The following is a 20,796-nucleotide window of genomic DNA, read 5'->3' as shown; positions in this document are numbered from 1 at the left end:
TATACTAGTAACATTGATTATTTTATGTCTATTTAATCTTTCTATTTTCTCAAGCATCTTTTCCTTGATACAGTGTATGCTGTCGTCTTCGGCGATTACACTTACATGCATACTTCTGACACTAAGAAGTAATCGAAAGTGCAGGATGTGCGCAAAAGTGCAGTGCAGTCCGCGCATGCGCCGAGATGAGAACGACTTGGATCATGACTGTTTCCTGAATGTTTCGGTGATCAGGTTTCATTTGGTGCTTGACAATAGTGCCATAAATTTTATCAATGGCTTGTTTAGCTAACCTTAAACAAGACATAAAGCTCTTGGAATCTACTTTTCCTAAAGACCACGAACGATTCCAGATCTGTTCAGCATCTGTCGACGAACTGACTTGTCGATTCGTTGGCCAAAATGGAGAGCACTTTGACATTCAGGCTAACATAACGGTACCGCCTTTTTTTTCCACCCCCTTCTATCTTTTCCTTAATCTTCAAATCATATTTGGAGCTTCTTTTTCATACGTCATAGTTTCATTACATCGTTTCCGGTAATAACATTATTTTGACTTTTTAGTGTGTTTACTTTCATGCGAGAAGTTTGGTCTGAGGATTATCGCTATTGTTTATAACTTGGGAACATAAGATCGGTGGTGATAATCTAAAAATAACCATTAGTCATTAGAGAATTGTCTTTTAGTTTTGTGTTCTGTCTGTGTTATGATAATAACTCAGTTCACTGGAATGTAAATAAACTCTATACCAAAATCATCAAAACAAAATTTCGGCCAGCTAAAGTTGGTTAAAACTCATTTGACTGAGTACATTGGCAAGCCACCAGTTTTCAGTTTAGCTACAGATGGATGCCATTCGCCTTTGCACATTCAGTTTGGTGAGACATAAACAAATAGCAGTGCTAGGCGATGAAAAATTAATCAATATAAAATATTTGGGAGTAAATTTACTAACCTCATTACTTTGTCATATACCCCTTATTTCTGATATGTGTCTGGGAAGTAAGTTGCTCAAGTTTTTCATATCAGATCTACTTCTTCGCTTGATGACAGTGTGCTAGGCCAGCCACTGAGATGCTCTGTTCCTAGTGAAGCCTATTTCAGATTGCTTGTACACATTGCAACAAGTGGATTTCAGCTAACCCCTTCATAGTTTTGTGCTGTTTATAGCCGTCTTACGGTGTATTTACAATCAGCTACTTTGCCACAGTGCTAAGATTCTGATCTGGCTTCAAAATACTTGAAGTTATTGATACACAGATTTTAAATGCAGAGTGATAACAATTTTAATGAAGTGCAGTGATACACAAGGTCTCTTATAGTGTTTAAAATGTGTGCCTTTCATGTTCTATGAAACACATCTATCAGGGCTTCTGCTTACGCAAAAAATTGCGTACAGTACGCATTAAAAGTTCGGAGGACCCCTTCAATTTTCGTCAATGGGGTCCCATTAAATTTGGGCGAAGAACAGGGACCCCTTAAAAATCTGAAGAAGGGGTCCCTGGGACCCCAAAGAATTTAACCTTTGCAGAAGCCCTGTCTATCATATAAAAGAAAGGTGTGTTCAGCATCCATCACGGAATAAAAGGTGAAAGCTAGTTGCACTCCCTTCAAGTACACTTCACCATCTTTAAATAATAATAATAAAAGGAATTTATTATATCATATTACCTCACCATCAAAGGCTATTTCAAAGTGCTTTACAAAGATAAAAAATATATGAACACAAATACATTATAATAATGATCTCAAAACAAAGAGTTCGTTGCATTCTCATGCTGAGAAGAAGGTGAATGCCATCAGTATAGATGAAGTAACTACAGCTCAGTACCACTACCAAAATATTAATTTCTAGCCTTCTCTTTTTCTTTGATAGTCGCTTACAGGAGAAGATGGCAAAAAATTGCAATGTGAAAAATAATGTGGATACTACACAAAAGTAGTTTGTCAATGTTTCTAATAAAAACACAATCATTTAATGTTGACACAACACCATGATAAAAGCGCTGGAGATCTCAAAAGTTGCAGAGGGGTAAGTTATTAGAGAGATTTAGCAAGCATGCTGTCTGGGACTACTTTTTGGTGACATCTTACTTATGCACAATTCAGAGCTCAGAGAGTAACAAGCTCAAAGTGTTGGCCTAAATCAACCAAATTTATAAAATATTCTGATGTTTCATATTAGCAAAAGGTCTGACATGTACATCTATCTGGCTTTAACTATTGTAAGAGTTTTGGTGATTTGTTTTAGAGGGTTAAATGACTATTGTTATTGTGTTTGCTTTTGTGTGGGGTTTTTTGGTGGAGGGTGTATTGTATATCAGTTCTTATGGAAGTTGTTTACTTTCCATATCATTGGTAGTCAAATATTGCTGGAACTTGCATGAATCAAGGAGATGGATGTCGTTATACTTTGTGCATTTATCAGTGAAGCAGGTGGTTAAAGAAACCAATATGTGGGATAAAGACATCTGGCTTTATGCTTATATTTAATGTTAGCTGTTATCTCTGTGGAGCAATTATGAGTACCATTATTCTATTTATTTTAATTTTAATTTTATTATGAGTACCATTTACTCCTAACTGTGTGTTAAATGTATGTATGAGTATGTATGCCTGCCCTTGTGAGTGAAGACACATTTCTGTCCTGGGTCTCCTCGACAGACAATAAAGTCTGTTTTGATTTTGATTTGATTATGATTACAAGCTCCAGCTTAATCTCTGATACTTCTGTGAGTGGTTAAGAAAATGATTCTACACATAGTTTTAAGATTAATGGTAAGTGATTTTGTAAAGTGCATTTTCCCTGTGGACGAGAGCTTAATGTACTGCTCATTAAAAACTAGAAAAAAACCAAAGGGTGTAGCAAGGTCAGCTTTTTGCCTATGAGAGACAATACCATTGGCAATACTTTGAGCCTTTTGTCCAGGCAGTTAAGGAGATGAGTAGAGAGTTGCTAGGACAACACAAAAAAAGAAATTAGTTTTGGTCGCAGAAACTGACAAGGAAGGGTTGGATGTGATGGTTTCGAAGAAGTTGAAGGAAGATGGACTTACAGATTGTATTGATGTGAGATTCAAGAGACATTGATGCATCAGTGATAACACCAAGGTTCCAAATGGTCTGGAAGAGAGATGGTCATTCCAGAGAAAGTAAAAGTAGCAGAGGATGACACATTTCAGTTTATTTTTAGAGGCTGTGAGAAAGACCTCAGTTTATCATCATTCATTTTCATTTGTTTATGGATATCTAGGCTTTCACAGAGTAGTTTTAGTGTTGTGTGTGGTGCAGATCTGCTAGCAGTTGTAAATCATCAGCATACATCTAATACTGCAAAGCCAAATGGTGGATGGTGGGGCCATGTGGTTGGATTACATGGTGAATAAAAGAGGCCCCAAGAACAGAGCCTTGAAACATGCCATACTTCAAAGGAGCAGGCAATGGTTTACCTACAGCTACCATAGATCAGTTGTGATCAGTCAGGCAGGACCAGAGCCAGTTTAAAACAGTGCCAGAGAATAAAGTAAAAGTAACATTAAGGTGCTGGAGAAAGATGTCACTAGTAGAGGGTATCAAATACAGCTGACAGATCAGCGTTGTCAGTAAGGAGATATGATCCATGTTGCAGTAAATCATTCACCACTCGTAGCAATGCTCAGTCAAATAATTTTCACGATAGGCTGACTGAAATGGTTCAAGTACATTGTGGCTGGAGAGGGAGATTGGCTAAAAGGCATTTTTATTTTTAATAGGCTGTTAGGTTTCTTTGGATGTAGGATTATGATGAGGGTACAGCACTTGTAAACAAGGGTTACTTTAGAGGAATGGTAGTAGGCAGAGTTGAGGCACCATTGTGCTTGCCTAAAGTTTGGCCTACAGTCCAAAACAAAATCTCCAATCAACGAACATTGAATACCTTAGTATACTGTGCTCAAGGCACTTCACAAAAAATAAGTAAATATTACAGCACAGTCTACAGAAAACTTGATATCCAGATTTGAAGGCAAATAAACATAAATGAAATTTCATTGGTCACTAATGTAGTTTTGCATCCCCAGATAAAACTTTCAATCATTATCATTGCTTATTACACTTTTACTTGCTTATATGAAAAAGCCCAGTTTATATAAAGTTATTATTGCTAATTCTGTTTCAGGAGACATACCCTCAGACGGCACCCATATGGTTCAGTGACTCTGATGATGCTAGTTTATCAGCTGTCATTGAAAATATGGGTGATGTACCTCCTCATCATTTCAATGTATGTTAGCTGCCGATGGATTTATTTTTCTAGATTAAACAGTAGACCTTAAGAAGATAGAATTTTGAATTATATTTCTTAAGGGTTAAAGTTCCAAGCAATAAATATAAATTCTAACTAGGTAAGCTAAATTGATTTTCTTTTCCTGTTATAAACCAGCACAATTTTATGGCTTAGTTATGTCTTTGAGCAGAGGTTCAAAGATTATCAAAATTAGCCAAATAGAAAGAACACACCTTTAATTTTGAAGCATATTGGTGTTTATTGCAGACTAAAGTGAATTGTTTTTTGGTTTGGCATTCAACAGATTGTCAGTCAGGTTAAGATGCTGGTTGAAGGGTTATGTCAGCTTCATGATTTACCAACAGGGTCAGAACTGGATGTCTTGGAAGATGCACTTGAGAAAAAGGTGATGAGTTTTTTTTAAAAGGATGTTGTAACAAAAGGATTAGACAACGAAAATATATTTCTATGATTTATGAACTTGATGTTTCATTCATCTGAAATTTCTGTTGTGGCATGTCTGACCTCAGCTAAAATAAATGAAAGCTGAAAGGTCTCTGAACTTATTATCTGAAATTATTATTGTTAACTGCAGAAATACACAGTAGCAACATGCTTTTTACCCTCAGATTTGGCCTGTTCTGGTAACATTTTTGCTTCCTTATTAACTTGACCAGATGACCCACCCAACAATTAGAAGAAGCTTAGGCGGCACATTTGTCATTTGTTTTTCAATCAATAAGTCACCTGTACATCCCCACCCCACACAAAAGTTGTGAGCAACAGTTCTTGAAACACTTGTCAATAGTTACTTTATTCCTTGTTACTCCCCGAGGAGCATAGGGCCACAACAACACCCTCACCAGCAAACCCAGTTTCAGGCAGCCCCCTCCCCTTCGACCAGTTGGGTCCATGTTGTTCTGACATCCTTTGCCTCACTCTCTATTGTTCTTTTCCAAGCCATCTTTGGTCTCCCAACTCTCCTCTTCCCCTGAATGCCTGCCTGATAATGGTGTCAGCTGGTTTGCACAGGGTGTGTCCTATCCAGTTCTGTGGGCTTTTTGATGTCTTGGCTATTGTCATTCTGCATGATTCTTTTTCCACAGGCTGCTGTTGGAGATCTTTTCAGGAGATCTTTTGGAGATCTTATTCCTAGGATATGGCGTAGGCATCAATTGGTAAATGTCTGGAGCTTGTTGATAGTGTTTGTCGCTCTCCAGGTTTCAGAACCATACAGTAGGACTTCCTTCACATTGATGTTGAAGATATGGGTCTTACTACTGAAGGATACCATGCCTTTATTTCCACATCCTCTGGATTCCAAGCATGATGTCCACTTCTAGATTTGAGCACCTTAAGTAAGTTTGGCAGTAGCTCCACCTTCTCCTTGGAGACAGCACAATCTGTTAAAGCCTATTGCTCCAGGGGGCTGCACTGATTTGGCAAATGTTTATTGCGATATTCCCATCTGCTGCTATAGTAAGTGTTTCTTCACTTTGTGTATGATGGGAAGGTCTTCCTGTTCCAGTTCATTGTCCTTCCCTTTGGTCAACATGGACTTTTACCAGTGATTAATACCTATTTGACGTATAATACCTATATATCACAGCTATTTGACAACTCCTTTACTACCTGGTATCAGCCTACCCTGACAACTTGCACCTCCATGAACCATATCTAGAAGACCTCTTAGGAGACAAAGGTGTGTGTCTAAGGTGGTTGATAGATCTAGGATGACCAGTCAACTTTCACAAGTCAGACTTCTAAAGACTTCATCCCTGTCAAGACGTTCTTCATTTGAGAATTCCTTTTCAGTACTTTGCACATTTGGGTGTCTCACTCTTGTGAACCGTCAGAAGCTTGAGTTTTTCTGTCATTTCACCAGAAAACAGCTTAAAAATGGCTTTGTCTTTGGTGGGTTCAAGGTAAAGACCTGAGATGACAGATCCATGAACTTGCAAATCTTTCATTTCCAGCAAAAAAATGTGCGGACTGCACTGTACTTTTGCGCACATTTAGCTGCATCATGTAAACCCTTAGTTAATAATAGACTTGCCCCCTATCTTCTGCCAGACATAACCCAGTGGACAAGTCTGTCTTCTGTGGCATGGATGGTGTTCCAAGTTGTTTTTCATTCAAATCTAAAATGCATCTTTTCACAGACCTTGTCATGGATTGCTTGTCAGTAATGATTCTAATGAACAGTTGTCATTGTCAGTCCCTTTCTGGTTGAAGATACAAGCACATTAAACACAACCAGATGTATTTGTGGCTGCTGGTCTTGTCTCCCATCGGGATGTAGCTATGGCTTTTACGATCTCCATCACTGCTCTCACTGTTCCCTTGGGTGTCTTCTCTCTCTCTCTCTGTAATCTGATTTGTTCTGATCTGCACCTGATCAGCTCCATTTCAGCTATACAGCACTTCACAGACTAAAATTACTTCAGGTGTGTTGGTTCATCTGCAAATGATAGCCCACCTCTTTTTTTCTGATAGTCATTTCATCTGGTAAAGCTAATGAAAAAAGCGTTGGATCACAGTTGCTTACAGAGTCTAGAGATTAAGAAAAATAATTTGTCCCACTGTAGGGAATTCCACGACGAGTAGCCATAGAGGCTACAGAGTCCATGTCTGAAGAAGAAGAGGAAGAAGATGAATTTCACTATGACATGGAGGAGGAAACATCTGGGTAATTGGCTTTGTCAATTTCTGTTTACTTATTACTTAATGCTACATTTAGTCATTAGTGATTTAATGGTGATTGATTCTTGTTCAGCTCATATGGTGAATACAGTGAAAATTATCAGGGGGCTGATGGAAGCTTTTATGGTTTCCTTTTTTGTTTTAAAAAATCTTTTAAACTTTTGGCCATCGCTTACTTATCATAGATCTTGTGGTGTTCATTAATCAGCTTTTGAAAGTGTGGGATGTCATTAAAACACTGAACAAAATTCTGTTTTGAATACTAAATTGCAGACCCATACTGCATACTGGGTGGGGATTCATGCATAATGTCCCATCATACATGAAACAATAAAGATTTAATTGACAAGTGACAAAGTTCTATTTATTGCAGAGAGCAAAAAGCCAAAGAAGAAGTGGATGGCATCAGTGTGGCCAACCTGGAGGTTCTGGAGAAGCTGAAACAGAATCAGAGACAGTCTTATTTAAAAGTATAAGCAACTTCAGCAATATTTTTTGTTTTGATGTGTACCCATTTGTGATCTCTTTGCTGGACATTTTAGGGGCCACTATTAGGGTATTAATTATATAATTCTCTTCCAAAATTCTTTACTGTAATGGCTTCTCAATTGAGTCATTATTTTCTTCTCATCTTGTGCTATTTTTACTGGAACAAATACCTAATATTGGCTTAAAGTTCCTAATGGTGTCGTGGTTGAAGAAATCTAAAGATTAATTAACATTTTCATTTATCGTGACTATGTTCTGTCATGCAGGGTTCAGTAACGGGCTCAGTACAAGCAACAGACAGACTGATGAAAGAGCTCCGTGACATATACAAATCAGAAAGCTACAAAAAAGGTCCAAGTTTTATCTTCTTATTTACTGTGCAGTAAATATTGTTTCAGATTTCCAGAGGAATTTTATGACTAAATCTAACCCTAAATCTGAGCATGTAAACTCAATATGTTTGCAAAATAAAAAAAATGGTTTGTTCCCCTGTACACAGCGCACACCTGTGGCATCATGATGAAACAGGAAAACATTTAGTTAACAAATCCTCTCAGTCATCTCATTGACTATTTCTAACAATACTACACTAAAGGCATGACTTACAGGTATGTGGTTGACAATTTTCATGACGCAAATCAAGTGCAGTTGTCTTATTTTCGTTTGTGGTGCTCCAGGGTCTGGTCAAGACAGTCATTCCATGGTTTATACGCTTATTCAGCTGTTCGTTTGTTGTTAATATGCTTTTCTGAACTGATGTAATGAGATTTTAATAACTGAAGCTTAAATGGTAAATTATGAGAATGGTTATATTTGTGTTTGCTTGGATCATAAAGTTTGAATACTTTCACAAATGTGTTTTTGGTGTGTCAGATCTTTTCTTTTTCTGTTTAAAAAAGTGAGTACTATGATCAGACTAAATGTTACCAGTTTTGAGATCATAGTTGTGAAGCAAGATGCCCCAGGGCAAACAAGATCAAGCATCTTTTCTCCAAAACTTGTAAATCAGTATGCAGACCCCATAAATATTGATTTATGTTACTTTACACAAGGGGATATTTACCACTGCTTTATAACTATGGTCCCAGAGGTTGAACAGTACCTGCAGTGTTTGGTCGCCACTTTATATAGGAAAACAAGATGCTTACCTTTGATTTCTCCATGTTGCCTCAGGGTAGCAACTTAACCTTGCTTTATAATACTACCTATGATAATTTCCCCATTTTAACTGTAAGAAATATCTGTAGTATGTTGCATTGAAGGATAGACTGTTGGGGTAAAAATGTGTTTATATCTTGAAACTGTAAAGTCCTTTTTGCATAAGTGCTATGCATAATACACAAAACAGCATGAGTGACCCAGAAATCCATTAGTGTGATATCTTGTAGCCTTGACATTTTTAAGTGTGTCTCTTCATTGTGATCTAAGATATTTTACCTTGCTCTGAGTAATGATAGAACTGCTAGGGACCAAGACAAAAAGTGCTGAAGTTAAAATTTACAGAAAAATATAGCCTTTTGGTCAAGAAATTATTAAATTGTTAGAGCACAAACTTCCCTGATTTGTGAATTGTGCTTTATACCTGGACCCAACCACGATGGCGCCAATACTGTCACCTTATCTTTGTACCTGGATGGTTTAGATACTTCCATCTTATCTTCAATTGTTTCATAATGTGCAGTTTTCACCCATGCATGACCAAGCTGTGTGGTGTTTATGGTATGGACTCGTTCTTGATGCCAAACTGTTTTATGTATTCCTTGGCCATTAGTTGGCCTTAATGTTTCCTGTGGAAGTGTCACAGAAGGCAGTGAGTCAGAAGAGGGCAGTGTTTTTGTGGCTGGCAAATTGGTGATGGACAGTTTCATCAGACAGCTGGTTATCTGGTCATCAAATGCATCAACTTTGCCTACTTGATCTGCTGGCTCATTAGTGTTTTTCCTTCTACCATTGATATCTTGTACTGTATTCCTCTTTCAAACAATCTGTTCACCTTGTTTCAGGTAAGGATTAACATTTTGGGGAATGTAGATCAGTTGTTTGCATCCCTTTGTTATTTTTGCATTAGGTGCAACTTGACAAGTCAGCTTCACATCTCCTGTTTTCATTTTCCTGAATATCTACAACAGTTGAGTTTGCAGATGATTACATGGAGTTGGGATTCTTTTTGTGCCTTGCTTTTTTTTATATATTTTTTTTTTATGGTAGCTCACAGGTACTTTTCTGAGGTCTTTAAACTCTGGCTTGCGAGGTTTAAGTCAATGACACTGGAAAGACCTTATTGTGATGCACTCACATTCACACTAATCAAAGTTTTGTTTTGTTTTGTTGGTTTTTTTTTTTTTTTTTGATATTTGAATTCCTCACAGATCCCTGAACTCCTGCATGGGAGTTCTCCATTCTTGGGATCTGCGGGGAGTGGAGGAACTCAAAAGACAAGGCAACCCAATTCTTTGAAAGGTCAGTGGCAGCTCTCTCGCTCCCAGCATTCTCTTGTCTTTTCATGTCCTTTCTTACTTCATCTGCTTGGGAACTGCCACCTTTTATCTGGAAAAGGTTTACATTGTTGAGAAGGCTACAAATCGGGAAAAGGAAAGTGAAGTGTTTTTGTCCACATATGACCAGGCTACTTGATTCATCTCTGAAGTGGTGCTGTTTGCCCTGGCATCTTCCAACCTGGGAGATTTTTTCCTGCATGTATTCTCTGGCTCTCTTGTTAGCCTTAGCACTTATCACCTTCCAGGAAGTTGTGAAGAAAGTTTTCAGGTTTTCTGTCATAATGGAGTGTGTGTCCAAACCATGCCAACTGTATCACTCCTCAACAATTTCTGAAAGATGTTACCATAATACTTGTTACATTTTTATTCTCCTTCCAGATATGCAATATTGGTCATTTTTGTGTGTACATATTAAATATGCAGGTACATAACTTGGCTTGTGTTTCCCAGTTATGTCTAGTCAATGTAGGATTTTGTGAACTGTACTGCAGAATTGTTTAGCATAAATTGAGGAGGAAGATGATATGATTTTTCTGGGATATTTTAATATTCTGCAAAATGTAACAAATTTCTTCATGTGCTTGGAATAAAACTTGTCACTCTCTTGTCACTTGATTAAGACTTTTAGCTCATAATAGTGAAGGAATAGAATCTATTGGTCTCTTGTCACTTGATTAAGACTAGCTCATAATAGTGAGGGAATAGAATCTGTTGCTCTCTTGTCACTTGATTGACTACTTTAGCTCATAGTAATGAGAGAAGAGATAACTGCCCCCTCCCTTCTCTCCTTTTGATGATTCATTTTGTTTTCCCATAATTGTTGGCTATGCTGTTTGTGAATTGATTACTCAGCAGGCTGTACAAAGTAAATATTTACAGAAGTATGGTGTTTTATGCATAAGAGGCACTTATAAACCATTCCTTTGTGCATTCACATCGCAAGTTCAGCTTAGTCTGGCTACTGAAGTATGTGCAGATATTTGTTGCATATCAGGTCAAATATTTGTTTGCTTGTAATAAGAATGTTAAACTGCAGCTCGTAGCTATTTATGAAAATGTTTGTGCCTTTTGAGTATCTAATAGAAAAAGAATAATCTGTTGTCTTTAAAATGTGGATTTCAGTTTTAAAATATAGAGAGTTTGTCTGGAGAATGAGTTTTTTTGCAGTAAAGGTAACACCTTGTATTTATAATAAAAATGATTTTGTTCTAAAAGTTGCAGATTTGAAAAACACTTTCTTTTCAAATACCTAGTGATGTTCTCTACCTGCTGGATCCCATTGTTTTGAAAAGGCGTGGAAAGATGTTGAAGTTCTTATTGTATTGTGGTGGAGATGGATGGGGGCTTTTGTCCTGCCTGTATTTTACAGGACATAACCAAAAGCCATCCATTTTTTTTAGAATCTTATTGGGTTAAGTTGATTAATCACTTTCTTAATTTTGCATAATTACACTCTGTGTGGCTGCTTATACTAAAGATTGCAAGGTTCTTCACTGGAGTTAATTTTTTATATTTTTCAGAAATTTACTCCGTAGAACTAGTCAATGACTGCTTATATGACTGGAACATTCGTCTCAAAAAGTGAGTTTTAAGAAAAATTAATTTATAACATGATCGTGCTCTGATAATTAACAAAGTTAATTAAAAACTGTATTGATAATTTATAGGATAATTGGACACCACTGATATATCATTGAAAAGAATGTGTAAACTATCTGGATAAAATTTTCTGTGGATGAATATTGTTCATTATTTGCATGTGTATAGAAGAGCATTTTAAAATATTGCCATTTGAATAGGTATTACAGGGTAATATATTCTTGTGCATGATTCTTATTAAAACCTTTACAGAGTTGACCAAGACAGTCCGCTTTATGCTGATCTGCAGTCTTTTAAAGAGAAGGAAGGAAGAGATTTCATTCTTCTCAACTTCACATTCAAAGTGAGTATGCACAAAATGTTTCAGTCATGTTGTAAAGACCTTAGATACCTTTTTAGATTTTATTTGTAGGTAGATTGTCAGCCTATAAATAAATGTCTTTTATTCTGCTTTGTATTTTGTTCTTGATTTTTTTTTTCCCCAAAGGTAACATTGTTCGTACATGATTGTAGTAGAAATAATAAGTTAGTTGATTATTAATTAGATTGAGAAATACAGTGTAACATTAATCATTGTTTCTGGTATGGCTATCTAAAATGTTTTATTACCAGATAGTATAAAATTTTTCTTTCAGGATACATTTCCTTTTGATCCACCGTTTGTCCGTGTTATTAGCCCAGTGGTGTCAGGCGGTTATGTTCTCGGAGGTGGAGCCATATGCATGGAACTTTTAACCAAACAGGTACATGTGCAGTATGTTAGGGGAGATAGTTGCTTGAGAGATGGCTTCCTTTCTCTTTAATGAGTAAATGTGAAATTTCTGTTAGTTTAAATTTTTATGGGTTGCATGATCCTGTGTGGAATGGGCACATTTTCCTTGCTCACTTATTGGTGCAGTTTATTAGTGTTATTATGACCTTGTTTGCCACTAGATTATCTATGCAAAGCTGAGATATAGTATGTGACTGATGCAGCTGTTGAGCTAGAAGATGTCAAACCTGAGCTCTTTGCAACATTTAAGTGGCTTCAAAGTAATCTGTAGTCGGTAATGTCTCACTAGTTCTCTGTGTAAGGAGAAAAATAATCTGTTAAGCCTTTCAAGAAAACATAGTCCTTGACTCCTCAGAGAGTAAACAGTGCTGGAGATAAACTTGTTTTACAGTACCCGGAAATCTACTTCCCAAAATTGCATTTAAAAAAATTTTTTGTGTTGGAAAATGCCAAAGAGCATGAATCATTTTTGTAAAATATCACTGATAATGATACTGTTCATTTGATTGCTTGTGCAAGAGGTCAACTGGTTGATCTTAATTATTGTTCTGTAAGGGTTGGACCAGTGCATATAGCATAGAGTCAGTCATTCTGCAAATAGCCGCCACACTTGTCAAAGGAAAAGCACGTATTCAGTTTGGGGCCACCAAGGTTAGTATTCTGAAATATTCAGTTGACATCCCCCTACCTAATTAGAATTGCAGTTAGAGCAATACTGGTCTTAATGTTTTCATAATTTTAATAAATTCTGCTACATTTACATCTGAAGTACCTTTGCTATAATTTATTGATTTGACATTCCACCTATCAAAAGTGACAGAAATCTGTCCAAGAAGGACTCACTTTTACTTCTCGTTTTCTATTTCTTGTGATCATACATTTAAAAATATAAAGAAGTTAGACACCAGTTTCTTATCAACACATTATCTGTCACATGTTTCAGACACAGTACAGTCTTGCTCGAGCACAACAGTCTTTCAGATCCCTTGTTCAAATTCATGAAAAAAATGGTAAGTTAATTTGCTAGACCTGGTATCATCTCTGTGTTTTAGCATAAGATTTACTTCATTTGCTGTAATTAGGAGTTTAGTGAGAAGACATTTTTTGAGTATTGGTAAAACCTTATTAAGACCTTGTTGCGACCCAGATACAACCCAGAAATTTTTCATGTGTGTATTTCACTATATAAATGTTATCTGTATTATTACTAACTCCTCAACATGACTTATGAGTGAACAGTTTGCACTCTATTATGACTTTTTTGCAGGAGTCATGTATTGAAAAAATATTGTATACTTTTTAAAATAGGCTGCTTCTGGTGATCATTTGCCCTGTATTGCAACTTTCTGCAGAAACAACAAAATAAATTAAGCACATTTTGAAAGTTGCTGCTAGTTCATTGGTTCACTGGTCATTTTTACCCCAAACCATATTGACCGCTGGCCTTAGTCGAAACAACTCAGGCTCAGAAGATTAACCTATCACTGACGCTAGTAGTTTTTACCAAAGGCATGCATTCGAACAAGTTCATTCATTATCTTACTAAACCAAATTTATTCATCATCTTACTTAACCAAAATGTCAGTGTGGCTTTACATGTTTAAAGAACAAGTCTCATAATGCCATATAAACATAATTTTCTCTTTAATCAGTTTTTTTCCCCTTTGTCATCACTTTCTAATTTGTAGTTTTTGTGTAAGCAGATGTTAGGTTAACATCTTGCAGGTGTTACTGCTAGGACATTCACTTAGCCTGTGCCTGGGTCAATTCAACTTTCGATGTTGAGACAAAGTGGTCTTTTGAGGGATGATATGGTCATGGCACAGTCAATTCGACTCAGGAGATGAAAGTGCCTGGACCAATATGGTACTGGCTCAAAATAACTGGCCCCTGTTTATCGTTGTCGCTGTTTAACAGCACTCATCAGTTGATCATGTGTCATCAACAACCTTTTGCAGGCATCATGTATTTATAAAAGTAAGACTCTTGTAACTGATTGTGATCTATGCATCTTTTAGCAAGAATTACGTTCAAAAAATTTAGTGCAGTTTAAGAAAGCATCTTTGTCTCCCATGGAAGCATGACTGAGCAAAGGCAAAAATGACAAAGAACAGCACTATGATATGGCTTTAAGATCTTTATTTATAACATTTAAATAAATGAATTTGAGTTTTTAGGTCTTTAAAGACCTGTCTCAGTTTAATAATAATAAATGGGAATTTATAAACCGCAATATCTCGTCCAAAGGAGGACTCATTGTGCTGAACAAGATCACAAATAGTATCAAAGATGTAGAACAAGATCACAAAATAACAACAATGTAGGACAAATTAACAAAAAAAGTAACACAGATGTACAACAAGATCACAAAATAATAACAAAGATGTAGAATAAAATCACAAAATAGTAACGAAGATGTAGAACAAGATCACAAAATAGTAGAGGGAAGAACAATGCGAGGACTCGCTGCTTTCCGGCAGTAAAGGGCAATCACTGTAGACGTAACTCTGGAGAATAAGGTTAGTGACTTCAGGAGAATACTGCTGAAATGTTCCAGTGCTTGAAAGACTTAAATAATATAAAATTGTAAACTTACTAGTGGTATGCTAGTAAACATATAGTACTCAAAATAAAATTAAACCACCAAAGCAAAACATTTACTTGCATATCTTAACACCTGTAGGTGCACGTGCACAAGCAAATATAAAGGATTCAGATGACATCTGTTGGTAACTTGTTGCTATTTTGTTTTCAGGTTGGTTCACTCCTCCAAAAGAAGATGGCTAATGTTGGCTCATCCTCTCTATTGGTGTATGTTTGATTTGGTTGAGATATTTGGAACCTACCATAAAGCAGCGTGGCAGAAAGGTGTGTTAAGTCAGCAAGAAACAACCATTTTTCAGCATTCTTCTGGATGGGGATTTTACAAGTCATGTGCACTCAACAAAAAACATCAGCACTGGCATATTTTTGGTTTAGGGAAGACACGACCAAAACTTGCCATTTGTGCAAACATTGTGTTCGACTGTGCTTAAGATTTCCCTCGGAGTAAATTCTGCTTGGTGTGGTTTCACTGTGCAACACTGGAATGAATTACTGTGGAACAGCAATGCAAAAGCTGGGGGTTGGGGGGTAGTGCAACCCTGGCCCATGCATGGACTTCGGTCATTCGTCACAGGACAACAGTGTGTGTTATAGCTGCTCTCTTGTCTCTGGATACCCAGTTCTGTTTTGCTTCCCTTACAAGTCTTTGTTATCAGTGCCTCCTGCCATTGTGGAGTTGAGTGCATGCTGGTGTGTGCAAGCAAAGGTGTGCAAGTCTTGTTTCTTGTGGAACTCTGCAAGTGGACATAAGGAGAAGACGAGCTGGTGTACTTCAAAATGGTTTTAAAAACACAGAATGCTGATGTTACTATATTGATGTTGGCCACCCGCCCCACCCCATATCCCTAGCTATTTGACTTTCTCTTGTCTCCTTCCCACCCCCCCCCCCCCATGAAACTTTTTTTTTCTCCATAAAATTATATGGTTATATTTAGTTGCTTAATTATTTCACAGGGAATAAGGTACCAAACATCTAGTGGCATTCTTTTTATTGTGCTTGAACCTCAACATCTCCAGGAAAGATCTGGATTTGTGATAATATGCATACCTTCCTGATTAGCAGATAATGGAAGTGAGTCTAAATTGATGTTCCTACACAGATTACCTCCTTGTTTGAAAGCAGTTTACTTGAGTACCTGATAGTCATTACTGCTTGTCTGGTCTGCACGATATTCCTGGTCCATGAATGTGTTTAACAGCTAGGGAGTGCTTAATAACATACATAAAATCAATTGTAAAAATGCATTAAAATTTTTAAAATGCTTTAAGTAGGGAGACACCACCAAGATTGCTTGGCTTTGATTTTGAGCTGGTGCAGCCTCTGTCCCTTCACTGCCTCATCTGATAAAGAACTTTTTCTTTTGTAGTACAAGTTATTCTTAATCTTGATTTTAAAAAAAAATTATGGAACAAACAGTTCTTTCAAAAAGGATCATGTGTACTTGTTGACTCGTCTGGTTGTTGAATGACTGGCATCTTTTCCATGCTTTAGTTCGAGCTAGCCGTAAATGCTATTTTTCACATTACATTTGCACACCTAACATAAAGCACATGCACACATACTCAGGTATGTAGATTATCATGGTCTTAGATTTTTTTTAATATCCCCATTTCTGGAATTGATTTGATACGTGTATTACTCTTCTGCCTATGGTAACATCATGGTTTCGCAAGTAGGTTAATTGAGGAAATGTGTGTAAATTGATAGACTGCAATGAGTAAATGTATTTTAGCAAAAAAATGTATGGTGAATCATTGTACTAAACAGCCTATTTAATCTTATTGAAAATCTTGAGAATGGAGGCTTGGAAGTTAGATTACAAATGTAGCAAATGTCACATTTTGTTCTGCAGTGGTGTTTGTTTTTATAAAACAGTTTTATAACAGTGCTTAGGAATATTTCTGTAATGCGGGAGGTTGAAAGAAATGTATTTTTTGCTAAATCTGAAGGTTTCTCAGATTTATAAATATAATTGCCACCAATTATGATCTGCCTTTTTCATGTGATGAATCCTACTTTTGAAACAATGTTTTTCACTTTCTCAGCTATTGTAAATGTTCAAAAGGTTTGGTCCTTCTGCCCTAAGACCAAGTCTATGCAAAGTATCTAAGTAGAAATTCTTGACATTTCTTAATGTCTCCATATACAGGCAGTCCTCAACACGATGTTGTTCCGTTCCTATGTCGCATCGTAAACCGATTTTCACTTTAAGTCAAAACATACTGTACGTAAATAACATATTGTAAGCACTTATCCTATTCTAACACAGTAATTAGCAAAAAACACATATAAAATAGGTTTAATTCTTCCGCTGCGCACACCAGACACGAAGTTCGTGTTACAAAGTTTATGACGCAAAACCACTCAAGTCAAAACAAGGCTTTATACAGTAAATGGGAGATGTGTTGTAACCATGAAACATCATAACTCGGGACTGATGTAACCTGAGGACTGCCTGTACGTTAGCATTTTATTTCAGGTATTCAGTAAAGGTTCATTTTTCACTCATGTAACCCAAGAAAATATTTTTTCTTTTTACTGTTTGTTTTTCATATGTGACTGACATTCAGGTATGCCTGCTGTCTCATAGACTTTAATGTTATTGCCAGGCATTCAGTGCTTATAAGACCAAAAAAAAGGTTGAGGTGGGGGGGGGGAATGAGAGGTAGGGTGTTTTGGTGTAAGGAATGAACCCCAGAATAGTCATCTGAAGTGCTACAGTTATCTAGCATTTGTAATTTGAATTGCCCGTACTTAAAATTGAAATTAGAAGAAAGAAGACAAGGACCCTTGAAAATTTCTTCATTCAGAAACAGTCCCAAGTAGAATGGTTTCTACCATATTTTCTTTCTGATTTTGATTTTTTCTTAAAGAATACTCTTTTCCTTGACCTCTGCAGAAGTTGTTTCAAATTCAGCTCCTGTGGCACAACTGTTAAGTGCTTGTGACTAGTACAGTGAGAAATTGGTGTTCTCATTTCAGATCTCATCTCAGGCATACAATTTTGTTTTTGCTTTTGTTTTTTTATCTGCATGTGGCTCCTAAGGCCAACTGCTTTGTCATGATTTAGTTAAAGGCTTTGTGTAAAACGCTGATTTCACCAACCCCTGGGTAAGGTATTTAAAAATTTTCTTTTCACTATCTAATAAATACATGCACATTATTAATAGTTTCTTATTACATAGACTTTTTATTGAGTAATTCCATAAACTATGTAATTTTTGTTTTCTTGAGTCTCATATTAGAAAACAGGCTGCACTATTTTCATTGAGGAATTTCTGTCTAGCATCTTCGATTTCTGAAGGGATTCAGGGGTGGTGCGATGGCACAATAGTTAGCACCTATTACCTCATCTTGGGCACGGGCACACTGTTCTTTCTTTGCATGTGGCATCTGTTTACAGTACTTGCTGTTTTGCCACGATATGGCCCTAGTTGCTGGCTCGGTGTAAAGCACCAACCCCCACAACCCTCAGAAGGGATTCATCAGATTTTTACAACAAACATCGAGTCTGTCATTTATTATTCATTTTTTTTCTAATATGTGTGAAATTGCTTTTTGAGGGTAAATTATACCTTTTGTGATACTTTAAGGTAGGGTTTTTAAGGTAGGGTTAGCTTTTAACCAGGCAATAACATTGATCTTTGTCATGCTTTCAGAATAGGTCATTTCTAACAGCTGCTGCATGTTCTATTAGTCTGTTATTTTGTTTGAATAACGATTAGCATTCATCAAAAGATAGCAGTTTTTCTTTAGTTTTTCTGCATTTTTATTTATTTACATCTTTCCAAGCTCACATTAATATCTGTCTGTTCGCATGCTTGCCATTTATTGTAGAGACTTAACTCTCAAGCCTTAGTCATACTCTGAGCATGCAAATTTCTGCAGGTGCTAGAAATTGATGGTTGTGTTATATGCATGCTCAAATATCAAAGTCTGCATGCACACATATATCAGTTTGAGGATGTCAGAACAGAGGAAGTTTAACTTTGTTACTTTTCTGCTTGTGTAAGATACTCAGTTTGTGACAAGTTACTGAGAACATGAGAAGCCTAAGGTTGCTTAAGATGGAAAGAGATGATACTACAGACAGTATTGTAAAATTTAACAAGCAGCAACACTAATCTGCAAAAGGGAAGGTATAACCTCATTAGTGATGGGTTGAGCTTTATTTCAGTTTCAAATTGCTGGATAACTAGCAAGGCAGGCATGTTAACAATACCCAGGAAATGATCAAAACCCATAAATCACAATATCTGGATTGGGGGGTTTTTTGTGTGTGTGTGTGCACATAAGCTTATAAATGAAGGAATTTAGACTATAGATTTTCACATCATGGTATAATTGAAGCAGACCTGTTTACTAGCAGCTTGCAAAGGCATTTATGCATTAGTTAATAGATTCTTTTAAGCATTTTTTTTGAACTAGTAACATAAGTTTAAAATCACGTGACAACTGTTTCAAGGAAATATTTCATGCTGGCAGATTTCGTTGATTTAAGGCAGTGGTTCTCAAAGTGTGGTCCGCGAGCATAAGTCAGGTGGTCCGCGACTGAGAGTCGTCATATGTCAGCAAAGTGATGTTTAAAATGATGCATTCCTCGCATTAACATTTTAATTACAAATAACGAGGCAGTTTTGTGTAAACTTATTACAATACTACTGTCACAGAAGTACATTTAGTTTTGAATTGTAATGAAACAAATGCGGCAATTTAAATTTGAAATTCATAGTACAGTGATTTTTAGGCCTTGGTGGTTCGCCATATTTTTTACTTAGGTAAAGTGGTCCGCGGTCCGAAATACTTTGAGAACCACTGATTTAAGGGACTGTTGATGCCCATAAAATGCTGAGTTGTCATTTCAGAACACAAAGGAGAACATTACAAAAACATGAAATTTCTATTCTGCCCTGTTAGTAGTTGTCATATGTTCACTATAATAATACAATTTAAATATTATGTTTTCATGTAGGTCAGCATCATTTAGGTATACAACAAATCATTGAAAGTACAGTGTTAAACAATAACAACCAACCTGTGGTTGAATGTTTCTTTTTGTGTGTTTGAGGGGTGGGGGTTAAACAGTTTTTGCTCTTCTGCCATTTTAGTGTAAAAAACTGTTTTTCTTCTTTGTGAAAGGGGATTCACATTCTTTTCCTCCAAAGTTATAGAATTTCCCCTCTCGTTCCATTCCTACCCCAAGCTTTCTCCAGTTTTTGACATGATGTAAGAGTGAAAATGAATCTGCATTCAAGTTGGGAAAACATTGTGTAGAAAGGATGAGCATTGCATGCTAGGGATTTGTGTCAGCGAATGCATTTGGGTGTTTCTTTTGTCATATGTGGACACAAGGTTGTCCTTGAAGAATTGCCAGAAAATCAAGTTTCACCATGTGGAAAAGCATTGAGATGCTCTGATAGTTTGGCATCTCAGCAAGGTTTTCTTGTGGAAGTAAAGCATGTGACAGGGCCTGGACTTGGCAGTGCTCAGTCCAAGACCCACCTTGTGAGGATGAAAAATCAGGATGAGTGTCTCTCTTGCCATGATGTGAACTTTTCAGTTAAAAAAACAATTTACAAGCGACCGCTTTCTCCGAGTGAAGTCAGGCATATGTGCATTGGTGTTCATTTTCTGATTATGTTGGTGGACACTATGACTGTTTTGTGGCTGGGGGTGGGAAAGCCTCTGTACACGGTAGACCGTGAAAGCCTCGGATACAATGAAAAAAATGTTACAACACTAATAAACTTGTATTCTACTCAAGTCTGTGGAGTATGGGTGAAATAAATCATATTTCTATGACAGCATCGTTTTACTTCTGCATTTTTAAAGATAGTTTAATATGGGATTGAATGATATTGTCTG

The 20,796-nt window shown here is 36.7% G+C and overlaps 1 protein-coding gene across 1 annotated transcript; it reads left to right on the top strand.

Moving 5' to 3' along the window:
• The first annotated feature begins 178 nt into the window (after positions 1-178).
• Positions 179-20,735, top strand: LOC112553717 (ubiquitin-conjugating enzyme E2 Q1-like). Its single transcript, XM_025221124.1, has 12 exons — positions 179-437; positions 4,158-4,262; positions 4,570-4,671; positions 6,854-6,954; positions 7,342-7,438; positions 7,724-7,808; positions 11,476-11,536; positions 11,807-11,897; positions 12,190-12,297; positions 12,882-12,977; positions 13,270-13,336; positions 15,082-20,735. The coding sequence occupies exons 1-12, from the start codon at positions 276-278 to the stop codon at positions 15,111-15,113; spliced, it is 1,107 nt and encodes a 368-aa protein (XP_025076909.1). The 5' UTR covers positions 179-275; the 3' UTR covers positions 15,114-20,735.
• Positions 20,736-20,796: the final 61 nt, after the last annotated feature.

This window comes from Pomacea canaliculata, linkage group LG13 (genome assembly GCF_003073045.1).
Source record: "Pomacea canaliculata isolate SZHN2017 linkage group LG13, ASM307304v1, whole genome shotgun sequence".
NCBI lineage: Eukaryota > Metazoa > Mollusca > Gastropoda > Architaenioglossa > Ampullariidae > Pomacea > Pomacea canaliculata.
Note: the sequence above shows the minus strand (reverse complement) of the source record. Positions and strands in the feature narration are given on the sequence as shown.